The 13,183-nt window shown below is 36.9% G+C and overlaps 1 protein-coding gene across 1 annotated transcript in view; it reads left to right on the plus strand.

Annotated features, from left to right (window-relative positions):
• The window catches only part of PPP2R5A (protein phosphatase 2 regulatory subunit B'alpha), a 40,635-nt gene that overhangs the window by 25,272 nt on the left and 2,180 nt on the right, over nucleotides 1-13,183 (plus strand). The window contains exons 5-12 of the mRNA XM_072927541.1: nucleotides 927-1,019; nucleotides 2,962-3,092; nucleotides 3,296-3,355; nucleotides 4,570-4,678; nucleotides 6,993-7,046; nucleotides 10,139-10,189; nucleotides 10,893-11,012; nucleotides 11,099-11,226. Coding sequence (XP_072783642.1) covers nucleotides 927-1,019; nucleotides 2,962-3,092; nucleotides 3,296-3,355; nucleotides 4,570-4,678; nucleotides 6,993-7,046; nucleotides 10,139-10,189; nucleotides 10,893-11,012; nucleotides 11,099-11,226 — 746 coding nt within the window. The remainder of the gene's footprint in view (nucleotides 1-926; nucleotides 1,020-2,961; nucleotides 3,093-3,295; nucleotides 3,356-4,569; nucleotides 4,679-6,992; nucleotides 7,047-10,138; nucleotides 10,190-10,892; nucleotides 11,013-11,098; nucleotides 11,227-13,183) is intronic.

Below are 13,183 nucleotides of genomic sequence, written 5' to 3' on the forward strand. Positions count from 1 at the left end.
AGAAGCCCAGTCAGTGATGGCATTGTGTACCTAAATTGCATTGTAGTGTTATTACTAATCAGTTGTTTGATTATATGGAGTTATGAAATGGGCATTGAGAACATGAACGACTCTGAATGTAATCTAAACATAAGGCATCTTTCTCCCAGTTCTGTCTTAGTGAAGAGGTGCCTTCTGTGTACTTTATAAATCCTCCATTGTTATGCAAGTGCAGTGTTTTGTCTTGGACTTCTGATGAGCCCCAAAATATGGGACTTGTGCTCTGGCCTCTTCATGCCACTCTCTGCTAGCCCAGGTCTTTGGTAGCTCTATCTCTTGTCAGGATTTTTATCTCTGGGCAGTGTGGGATTGTAGCAAATAGGAGCTTGAACTAAATAGAAATAATATGCTACAAAGGAGTTTCCAGGATATAGAAGCCTAATTTTAAACCGAGTTCTTTCAGTTTCTGTGAATTCATTCAGCTGTTTTAATACAACTTTTCATTTTCAGAGTTTGTGGTCAAAACTTAATTTCAGGAACACTTAATAGATTTTTCTTCATCTCTTTAAGGACTTATGTAATGTTAGAGCACTTAATTTAACTCTCAGTGCTGCTCAATGTTTGGTAACCTATTTCTGCATAATAAGTTCTTAACATGGAAGGAACTTAACATTTAGAACTTGTTTTTTGTACACTATTGGTATTTTCAGTAGATTATTTATTAAGCTCTGACTCTTCTGGGAATTGAAGGGCTCTGTGTACTTAATGTTATTCTTTCAGTAAATTCCAGTAGGAATTGTGGTTAAGCAGTGATGTGTTAGGCTTTGATTCCTCTTGTGATTTTTGAGCGTGTGAATAGTCCCACTTACTTTGGTGGTGGTGCCAAGGCTGAGATCCATGTTATGGTGTGCTTCCTAACTTCAGAATTTTCATTTCTATGTTTGTAGTTGGTGTATGAGTTTTTCCTGAGGTTTTTGGAGAGCCCAGATTTTCAGCCCAGCATCGCAAAGCGATACATTGACCAGAGATTTGTACAGCAGGTAAGAGGAGAGTGTTAAAGTTGAAAGTGGGATTTAAGGATCACCTCTTGAGCTCAGCTTATCAGATGGACTTAAAGCTTTCCTCTTGACACAGGGTAAATTTCTGTTGTTGCAGCAGTGGTTTCTGCTAAACACTAAATAAACAGCACATCATACCACAGGGGCTATATGTAATTAGTAACTTCAGGAACACTTTGTTTTCAGATATTAACCTCAGTGCTTTGCAATGAAAGATATTTGGAATTTGTAAAGTTCTGTTTTTCATGATTTGTAACTTAATTCCAGCCAAATCAACAATGTGGTAATTATATTTTTGTAGTCCTTCTATGTTTGTTTTTTAATAGTTTTACCATGGGAAAACTTACAGCAAACTTTTTTCTTGTAAAACTTAATGTACTTACTGTACATGAAATGTGTTTCAACACCTTCTTACTTATGCCTAGATAGTGTAATTCTCTTTATTATTGTGTATTAACCACTGAAGGAAAATCAAGTAAGAAATTACTTAGGAAAGTCATGATTTACCATGCAAAGCAACTATGAGCAAGAAAATGAAGTGAGATTTCATATTAAATATAACTTCTCAGGGAATTACGGTGTAGAATTCAATAGGAATTTTTGGTTCAAGGTGAATTCAGTGGGGATTTTTTCACTGTGTTGAAATATTTGTTTGCCAAATTTTGTTTGTCAAAATACTTGTTTGCTCAGTATGTGAAGAGTGAGGACTGTCAGGCCATCACAATACAGCAGTGAAAAGTAAAACCACAGGACGGGTGCTTTGCCTCCCTACCTTCAGTGACTGCATTAATTTCCACTTAATTGGTTCTACTGTTCTTGTTTACAAGTGTTTCCTTCTTCTCAGTTTAATTCAGCTTACACACAAAACTTAAGCCTGAGGCTGCTGGTGAGCCATTGGCTGTGGGTATCCACTTTACAAATTGACCTATGGTCCTTGAGAGCAGCATTGCAGAGTTTGTTCCTGACATTTCACTTGATCTTTCTCTAGAGTACAAGATAGAGACAATGCAACCAACAGCTAGCTATATATGGGAAAAAACGTGGAGTAGTGACCCTGAGAAATTCCTGCTAAATATAAAATTGAAATGAGCCTGAACCAAGTTCCTGAACAGCTGTTTCCAGTCCCTTGTGGTGCTTGGTAGACATACCTAAGCTCAGACCTGAGCAGGAGACTCTGCTGACTGCCCGAGCTGTTACTGACTTGCTCAAGGCAGCTCACATTTCTGAATATGCTGTTGCTTGGCCATGCAGGGTTAAAAGAAAAAATTAACACCAAAAATTATGGTCTGTAATGTGATGGACTATTTTTCATGTCTTTGAGTGAGCATGGTCTTTTCTGTATCTTTGGAAGACTTTCTACAAGAAAAAAGTATGTGGAAAGTTTTGTTAGCTTCTTGCAGCATTAGTAGGGAATTGGTTAGTAATTACATATCTTGTCCTTATTCTATGACCCCCTCCTTAATTGTAAAATTTCTCGTATAGGAATGCTTTTGCTTGGCTATCAAGACACAACTTTTGAGATAAGCAGTAAAGGATTTTAATTACAAAATTGTAAATCTAGGATATGGATTTGATTAATTCTGATTTCTTAAATAACAAATATAAACCACTTGCCTACAGTTTGATAATTTCGTGTTTGCAATTGCATTTTTATTTTGATAGTATGATAGTTACTGGAATGACTTCGGTGTCTGTTGTACACAGGACAGGAATGAAGTTGATAAGTTTATTAGAAAAAATCAACTTTATTAAAAATGTAATTTTGAAAACCTGTTATTGACATCAATACAAAATGTACAGTTAAACTGATGCTATTTTATTCCTAATGTGAAATTGTAAATTCAAGATAAAATTCAAATCAGGTAGTAACAATACAAAACCTTAAGTCTTTCAAAAATAATACATTTCAATTTAATTTTTAAAGTTGTTGGAGCTCTTTGACAGTGAAGACCCACGAGAACGTGATTTCCTAAAGACAGTTCTTCATAGAATTTATGGAAAATTCCTTGGTTTAAGAGCATTCATCAGGAAACAGATAAACAACATTTTCCTCAGGTATGCTCTGTGTGTTTGACTAGGTTGAGGAATATTTTATCTTTCCTTCACAGTCTGGGTCTGCAGTGATTTATTCTTGAACTAAAAGACCTGTGTTTGGTCTTTGATCTTGTTTTCAAATATTTGAAGCTTAGTAAAGGTTGTTTATTTGGAATCTCTGGTCCTCTGTGGCAATTTTTGATGGTTGTCTTTTTTGGTAACAGGTTTATATATGAAACAGAGCACTTCAATGGTGTTGCTGAACTTCTTGAGATATTAGGAAGGTAAGTTTGATCTCACACAGAAAAAAATATTAAACATTACTGTGAATGTTTGCTTCAGCTTTTCTGCTTTGGGAATGGAGGAGGGAAGAGAATTATTACAGTAACGAGTGATGAAGTGCAGTCACTGATAATCTTATACTGTCTGGGTTGCCACATGAATATCAGATTAGGACACAGAATAAATTATTCTTTTTTCAGTGCAAGTTTTAAAGATGACAGGCAAAAATTTTTTCTCAAGAGTCCTTGTTTGTCAGACCTATCTACTCTTGGTTATCTTCTGCCTGATAGATGACTTGTTCTTTGAGTCAGAAAATGAGTGCTTACTTTTGCCCTTGTGTTGAATGAAATTAATCTTCAGCAGGCTGGTTTTCCTTCAGTTTTATTCAGGAAAGCCTTGTAAGTCCTAGGGTTTTTTAGTTACCTTTTTTTTTTTTTTTTTTTAAATGTTATTTCACTAACTTCAGTTTAACTTTGAAGTTTTTCTCTGGTTCTTTTACTGCCTTTCCAAAACTGTCACACATTTCACAGCAGAATATTATATTACTGGTCTGACTAAAAAGACAAATATGGTGAAGCTATTGTGGAGCAAATTTTTATGAAAAATCAAGTGATAGGGATCCCATTATTTTCTCAGATTTTGCCTAAAATGTAAGGGGCAAAAGAAACTAACCTTTTCCTGAAGGACTTTTTTCTTGTCTATAGCTCATCAACTCTTAAATATAAGAGGACTGAATCAATGAGACAACTTTTAAACTTTGTTTTTGAAGGGAAAGGTTGTTCAATATCTCAAAACAAATGTTTAAACTGCACTGTTAAAATTTTATAATCTTTTTTCTCTGCAAGTTGCTAGTGATGGTGAGTGAAATGGATCAGCTTCCTGATACATCTGTCTAAGCTTTACAATTAGACAGCAGGACTTCCTGTAGGTAATTTTATTTAATGGAGGTCACGATAAAAATACTTCAGCTCATCTCACAGGTATTATTTAGCTTCTAGTGTGGTTCTCTGGTATTCCTTACCAAGAGTCTAAACTCTCATTATAATTGGCATTTTAAAGGTTGTGCACATGCACATGCATTTTATGGCTTCAAAATAATCAGGTTTAAAAACTGAATCAGAAATTGAGTTTCAGTTGAACTTAGAGAAATTTTTGACTTGCTAGGAAAAAAAATATTTTTTTAATAAAAATAAATCCTGCTTATTCATGTTTTCAGTATTATCAATGGTTTTGCACTGCCACTGAAAGCAGAACACAAACAGTTCCTTATGAAAGTTCTGATTCCCATGCATACTGCAAAGGGATTAGCTTTGTTTCATGCACAGGTAAGCTTTTGCCTATTTTTAAGAATGGTGGGGTTTTTGTATTTATATTTGAAACTAATGAAATTTAAAGCACTATGTGTTAGAATATCGATATTCCAAAATATTTGAAAATTCAGTCACTTTAAATAAAATCTTCCAGATTTTATATCTAAATGTTAATTCTGAGATAATATTTGGCATATATTACAAGTGAAAGAATGTACCAATGAGTCAAAGACTTTACCAACTGAAGTTGGAAGCTTTCTTTGCTTGTAGTCTTGTCACACTTTAAACTTCATTTAATCCCAGGGCCTTGTGCTGTTGTCATTTCCTTTATCTAACTTAAATGCTGCGTGTAAAGGAACCTCAGGTATGGCCAGGTATTTATTTCAGAAGTGGTTTTTTCTTTCTAAAGCTGCACCAGTGATGGGGTGGGAGGGAGAATGTTGTTGCCATTTATAAATGGCAGAAATGCACAGTAGCTCTCTGGATCAGCCAGGAATTATGTAGATCCATGACACGCTGTCAGAATGCTGCAGTTCTTCAGCTGACTTTCATTCTTATACTTGCCACAGACATTCAGCATTTCGTTTGAGGAATAATCTCTATGCTTTCCAGACATATGGCACTACAAGGATTGAATATGGTTGATGATAACTTGGCAGTAATTCTGCTGTGGCTAATTAAAACTTGTACTAATACAGCTCCATACAGACTGAAAATACAAGAAAATGGGTTTCTAATTAAAGTGAAATCATTGTGGCTGTATAGCCTACAAACAGGATCAAGTAAAGAGCTCACTTAATTCCTAATTCTCATATGAAGTTTTAAATTAAGCAAATCACTTGCTTTTGTGGTTTATTGTCCTTCTGCTCCATGAAATGAAAGGGCTCAGTCACCTCCCAGAGGTGTTCTCCCTGACAGATCAGTACAGCAACCTGCCCCTTTGTTTCTGGGATACATTTAATCCAGTTCATGGCTACTGAAAGGGCCCTGTTAATTCAGCTGTACCTGAAAGTCACATTTGTCCTGCTGACCAGGCCACTCTTCTGTCCCTTCATAAAACACTGGTGCCAGGTGCACACACAGCACTGTGTGTTTCATCTTATCCCAAAGGTCTAAGCCAGTGCTAAATCTGCTTTGCAATCCCAAGTGGCCAGGTTGCTTTGTTGCTGAGTAAAGTATAGCCTGCCCTTAAAAGTTAAAGCCTTAAAGATGAGCTAAGCCTGAGTCTTTGTGTCTTTGAACTGTAAAGCATTACTGTACTGAATATACACATCTAGTGGGATTTGTGAGATTAATGTGTGACATTTATTATTTTTTGAATCCATACAAATGCATCAGTAGCCTAAGGGCAAAAGAAATAAGTAAGACCTGTTGCAATTACTGCATTGTAATTATCTGCTTTGGCATAAAAGATTAAAAAAAAAAGAAAGGTGATGCTTAAATTCAAGCATCCTGAGTATTGAAATGTAATGCTTATTACATAATTTTTGTCTTTATATTGTGAAATACTGTGACTTCTTAAAATCAATCTTAATGGAATATAAGAAAGATTGTAACTAGTTCAGTAATAGCATTATTGTATGGCTTCTGCATGGGATGGGTGTTGACTTACTCAACTGTGTGCTCCTCAGTAACTAAACTCTAAGTAATTATGTAACATTAAATATCCCTGGGCTGAGCAGGCCCTGGACAGAAACCAGGAGAGGCTGGGAGAGCAGTGCTGGTCAGTCAGTCACGTTTGCTTCCCCACTGCTTCCACCTTTCCACAGGCACAATTGGCCATTGCTGCACTGGGACAGGACACTCAGCTGGCAACAGCTGCCTTGGAATATGTTCAAATTCTTTCACTTGTAATCTTACCACTGGATGCTGTGTGCTGTAGGTGTCACCTGAGCAATGTGTGCTCAGTCAAACCTTTGTTACAATTTGGATTTTACTGGAAGTATATGGCCTTTTTTACCCCAATATAGATGTTTGAAAGTGTTAGCTTTGTAATGTTAATACAGTTCATGTTAAGAAAAATCTGTCTGGATATGGGATCTGAGTTAGGGAAATATCTGCCAAGCGTAAAAATAATTTTCTAGGTTGAAAAGATGATTTTTGGTATGCAGGAAGTTTTTTTTAAGATAGAGCAGGCCTGTATATCTTGCTGCTTTAATTGCTGTTTTGTTTAGTTTGGACTAATATGAAATGGCTGTGTAGGGGCGTCTTGGGTTGGGTTTCCCCCCACGATCTGAAGTGCTTCCATTAGAAGTTGTGATATTTAGTACTGCTACAATGTCCAAACAGTGTCTGCTTAAACTCAATAACCATATGACTTACATTCCAGCTTGCCTATTGTGTTGTACAGTTCCTGGAAAAAGATACAACTTTAACAGAGCCTGTAAGTGTTTTTCAGTTGGATGTCTTTCTATTTTTAATTTCAATTAAATATTTTAGCGTAACCTGTTGAATTGTGCAGCAGTTTTGTGTTATCCTGATTAAAGATGGAGAGGTAGGATTTTTTCTGGTGGAGGGGAAATGAAATCTAGAATAGTTAAGGAAATTCTGAGTTTGAAAGGGCTCTTATCTCTTAACCTGTGGCCAAGATAGAGCACAGGTTTAACTAAAAGTTTGAACTCCTGGTATCAAGCAACCTACCCCAAATAAGAAAGCATGTCATGACTGTATTGTCATAAAAACTAAAATTTCAATGATTTTGGTACTGATTGCTTGTGCTTAGCCACTGCATGAAATTGAAATGTTTTGGGGAATAAAAAAATGGAAATAAAAATTGAAGAGAACAACAACATTTCATTTGGACAGAAAGAACCCTGAAATTCCAAATATGGTGTTTTTGTTCTCCCTCTTCAGTTCCTGGGGTGCCTCTTGGCAGTCAAAACTCAGGTGCTTCAGGCATCTGTGGCTTTTGCCAGACTGAGTCTCCCGTGATGCATATTGACAGCTCAGCTAAAAAGGGTTTATGCACAGGCTTTGGCAGGGCCCATGAAGAACAGAGGCTCAGGGCAGTGCAGCAGCTCGTGAGGACACAGAGTGATGTCAGGCCAGCTATAACAAACTGGTTTTATTTAGGCAATCAGGAATATCTCCATTAGGGCTACATTGATATTTAAATACTTTACTCATTTTGTGACGGAAAAATGAAGAGCTTATGCAAGACCTAAATTTTCTTCTATTAAAAAAAAAAAGATAAACAGTTTTGGGAAAATAACATTGATCTTCACTGAGTGCCTTTCAGTGGAAGCTTGTTGTCTGCACAGCCATTTCAGCTGACCAGTTATTCTGTAGCTGGTGGAGGGTGTCTATGGATTTGCCTTGTGTGCTTGAAGCATTTTTCCCCCTGTGCTGCAGAGTTCCCAGCCACACTGGTCAATAAACTTATTTTGTGGGACAGGGTGAGGAGAAAGGAATTGTGTAACCTGTATTCCTTAAGCCAAGTGAGGAAACAACCCAGGCATTTTGACAGTTAAAGCTGACATGTGAGCACAAAATGTGTAGTGTTACATAAAACCTGCAAGATTGAATGAAGTGACAACGTGATAAGGTCAGAACTTCCTGACACAGATTTACAGGAGTGTTGGTGCAGGATCCAAGCCTAAACTGCTGTGGAGTAGGCAGGGCTTTAGAGCAGTGCCCCAGTGCAGTTCTGAGGCCCATCTGGACTGTGGTCTGTACAGTTGTGGTTGCTTCTTAATCAAGATAAAGGTGAATTCAAGCTGGAAAAGACACAAGAACTCACTGCAGAGTCACTGTCTTGGTTGTTACTCTGGGCGTATAGTAAAAGTTGTTTGATAAAGGAATTAATAAGATAAGAAGTGAAGCTTTAAGAAACTTTTTGAAATGCTTGAAAAGTAAATGTTGAAATTTGGGTCAGCTGATGAGATAGCATTGGAAATTTTCTTGGCTTTAGGTCAAGTAATATTTTAAGAACTCCATCAGAAGGCTGTCTTCACACATACCTTACTGTTATTTTTCTGGCAGGAATTGTCACTCAGGGTCAATTTGGAGGACATTCAACCCGAGCTCTTGTAGCTATGGTAGTCTGCCTCAGGTCAGTCCTGATGTTTGCAGAGCTGACAAGAGGAGTTTGTTACCTAACCCTGCTGAATGCAATGGCCTTTGCATGGAAGAAATCAGACTAAAGTGCAGTCCTTGTACATGAGTTAAGTTTTCCAGCAGGTGCCTACAGTGGTAACCCACTTCATGGGAATCATGTAGCTCAGGGAAAAATAATGATCTTGTGTAGTAAAAGCAGCAATCCATGAACATAAATGTGCAGATATCGGCTTTTTAATATAAAGGCACAGTCAAGCCAGAAACTGTTTCTCCAAGGAGGAGCAAGGAACAGGTATCTTGTTGAGCTGTGCACTGTCATACTCAGAATGTTATTTCTTTATCAAGTTGAGAATATGGGTCTCTTCTCTAGCAAAATATATTTAAAAATTCTTGCAGTAATTTGTACTGCAAAGGGCACTTTAGTCTTATTAACTTTTTTCTCTGGAAAGCCACTTTTGTTAATACATGCAGTTGTTAATAAAGCAGCCATCTGGAAAGCTAAAGAAAAAAAATCACATGACAAAAAGCAAATATGGAAGGTATTTAAATAATTGAGTAAGTTTTCCCTTTGGATATGATCAGTTAGGTGCTGTTGTATCATAAAAAGTAGAGGTCTTTTCTTCAGAATGAAAGTTTATAAGGCTCTGAGAATGTTTCTGCTTCTGGAGCTTAGTTGCAGCTTTTTTTTTTCTCCGTTTTTTAAATCCAGAATTCATTTTGTAGTTTAGATGCCATGTGAGATGTTTATTTCTAGGAAAAATACCTCCAGCCTTTCTTTGCTGTATTCCCTCCATTTGTCTTGGGGGCTGTACTTTCCAATTAATTTTCCCAAAAGTTTTGTTTTTCCAGTCTTGTGTAAGGTAGTCTATATCAAATGTATCAAATGGTATTAGATACCAAATGTAGATAATAAAATACATTTTCTCTGTAAGTTCACATCTTTCTTACTTTAGTTTCCAGTCTAACATGTCAAATTGTAGCTGAGAAAAGGAAGAGTTGGAGGCCATGGCTCCTCTGTAGAGCCCTGTCAGCATTTATTGTTTCCTCTCAGGCTTCAAACTTTTGGTGCCCAGGCAGGTGCTCCCCAAAGTATGGATGAGTAGAAGACAAAAAATATTCTGTGATATTTAGCTACAGGGAGTTTAACTTCACTGTGTGATGCTTTGATGTGATCAGCATCCTGTCAGTTAATGTGAGTACTGGGATGGGGGCAGAGTGTGAATGGATAATCACAGGCACACAAAGCAATAGGGGTCTGAGTTATTCTGATAACATAAACAAGACAAACATTTAAATGAATGTTTATTCGGTTTTCATTGAACCTCTAGACAAGGAAGAACAAACTAGTAATTTTTTTTGTCTTACCAAGTATGTAATAGAAACTTGTCCTGCTTTAACTTGTTTGTATTTTTCATACAGGTAATCAGAGGACTGCTCAAATTTTGGCCAAAAACGTGCAGTCAGAAAGAGGTTGGTTTTGTGTCTCATTTCTGGTGTCTGCTGTGATGTAAAATCTTGTGGGGCACATTCACAAACTTTCTCTCTGCTGTGCTCTTCAAGAGATCTTGCAGAAAACTTGCAGTTCTTGAAGCTTCTTGAGGCACTCATCTTTGTCATGTGATGCAGTCTGGTTTCTTCTGTGTAGTTAAAATGAGCTTAAAAACCAGGAGTTTGATTTATCTCACCAGATTCCATCCCCAACAACTCTTTTTAAATGCGGGTCCCTTAACACTGTTGTCTCTTTTTCTGCCAGTGGTGATACATTTTTCTGTGCCAGCTACACAGAGTTCTGTTGTTTGCAATTTTGTATGGGAATTAACTACTTATCACTTCAAAAACTACTTTGGTGATCTCTGATAATCTTTGCAACCATTCTTAAAACAAGATGCCCCAATTTTTTTCTTTTGTAACTGTAAAACCCCATTTTCTGCAGAAGCAGATTGATGAATTATTCAGTATCTACACAAAAGAAGTCCAAAAGGAGAGCTATAACCTGTTAGCTGAGAGTGATGATTGATTTCTTTTAGGCTGCAGAACCTCTGTGGATGTCTAAATGCCTTGTAATGACAGGCAGTGTTCTTTGCAGGATTCATAATGTGTGAGCTGTATTTTGTTTGCTTCTGTTTACAGTGGTGATATGAAATATTCTCATCTTTTTTTCCTTTCTAAACAGGTAATGTTTTTAGGTGAAATTGAAGAAATCTTAGATGTTATAGAACCAACACAATTCAAAAAAATAGAAGAGCCTTTATTTAAGCAAATATCCAAGAGTGTGTCAAGTTCACATTTTCAGGTAAATAAAATAAGCATAAAAAACCCAAACAGATTTTGTGGTAACTTATTTTATGGTTGTTATGAACCCTTAACTTTGTGTTTCAGGTTGCAGAAAGAGCTTTGTACTTCTGGAATAATGAATATATTCTTAGCCTGATTGAGGAGAACATTGATAAAATTCTACCAATTATGTTTGGCAGTTTGTACAAGATCTCCAAAGAACACTGGAATCCGTATGTAACATTTCACTTTATCTGTAGCACCATAAATAAATTGTCCACTGTTTCAGGTTTGGATTGGGAGCTTGTAAATGTGACTTCATTTTTACTTAAATCAGATGAAACCCATGACATTCTGGGTGTTAAATGGAGTGTCACTTGCAGCTGTGTTCTTTCACTGTTCTGCACTGTTACAAAGGAGACCTGGAATTTACTGAAAAAGTGTGAGGAAATTGGATGGTTTTTATATTGTAATCACTTCTGGTTCTTTGTGTTATTCAAAATGCAAATTAATGCTACTTAGACCAAAACAGTTTCCAAGGGTTGCTTCTGTTTATGCTTTGCTGTCCTTGATGAATACAGCTGTCTGTGTCTTCATAAGTGTTTATTGCTGACCAGTGACGTAAGAAGAGGAAAAGATCCTATCAGAGAATAGCAACCTTTATAAAGGATGGTAGGACTGAGAAATGAATGACTACTTCACTTTATAAAGTTAAATATTGGTGCCACAAGTTAAATATTGGTATTTCTGTGTTTGAAAAAAGCAGTAATGGTATTGAAATACTGAAAAGCGAAGGCTGCTGGTGCCAGCACCCTGAATTAGGCTGCAAGTTAGTATGCAGAATATAAAGTTTGTACAGGCAAAAGCCAGGGTGAGCAGGAGCCTCCCACAGCCCTGCAGTAAAACAGATGTCCTGCTTTAAGCCCTTGGAGGCTTTGCAATTATTCTGGGTTTATCTGATGCTGTGTCTAGCTGCAAACATAGCAGCTGAGACTGGATATAATCTTTGGGGAATAGTCCCTAGACTATCAATGTATTTGGGACCTCAACAAATTTGGAGGATGTCTCTCTTTCCCTATATGCAAGCAGAAATTGCCCTTTATGAAGGAAGTAAAAGACACAGGATAATTGCCTACTTGAAGACAAGGAAGTTTGGGGAAGAAAGTCTAATCCTTTGATTCTAATCTGTTTTGGAGGGCAGCAAAACATGCTTTTATCCATCTGGTTGTCTGATATGGACTCAATTTCTTGCTCAAAATCCAACTTTTCCTCTCAGAAAACCAAAACCTTAAATAAGCTTTTGCCCTCAAACCACATGAAAGCCAGGGTACAAAAAAATCAAATTTAAAAAAGAAGGGTATAAACAGGCAAAGGATACTGTGCATTTTGAATGGAATGAGCACAAGGCTGTCATGAACAGCTGGGAGATTTCCTGGTGCCACGATGGACAGAGTGCACTGAAAAGGCAAACCTGGTTCTTAGGTTATTTCCTTAGGGGTTTTCTTTGACTCCTTTTTCAAGGTCACAGGGCTGCAGCTTTGCAGTCAGTGGGGAACTGCTGGTGAGGGAGAAGACAGTATACTACATTTGCTTAGTGATTAAGCTTAATGACAGGCATTTTAATGTTTAATTTTACTGTTTTTAAAATTCTTTGTATAAATATAAGTGGGTTTAAAGGAGATAACACAACGTTTAAGATGGTTTACTGAAATATGAATACTTTCTCAAAAAGAAGGGTAGTGCAGGAATGCAGGCAGCCATGTAACACACAGCCAGTGGTGCTCATGCTGCTGAGTTTCTTAAGGAAGGTGAGGTACCCAAATCCATTATCTGATGTTCTTCATTCTGGTTCTCTAGCAAGACTCCTGCTGCCCAGAAACACTGCTAGGAGAGCTTTGCTGTGCTAAACCACACTAAGCCTGTGGTTTGTCTGCTGCCTTCTTGAAGCTACAAGCCAGAAGTTTTATTTTTCTAGACTCTCATATTTCATTGCTCAAATATTACAGAATTGTTGTTGAAACTTGGTTTATTAAAGGTTCACATAATTGAATAGCTTTAAAGTACAGCCACAGCATGAATAATTATATCTTGTGCAATTACAGAAGTCAGGAATTTAAGATTAAATAGCCATTTCAAAAAATGTTTAAATATACTATAATTTCCTCTGTAAATTAATAAAAAGGAGAGGAT

Source organism: Taeniopygia guttata, chromosome 3 (genome assembly GCF_048771995.1).
Source record: "Taeniopygia guttata chromosome 3, bTaeGut7.mat, whole genome shotgun sequence".
NCBI classification, from domain to species: Eukaryota; Metazoa; Chordata; class Aves; order Passeriformes; family Estrildidae; genus Taeniopygia; species Taeniopygia guttata.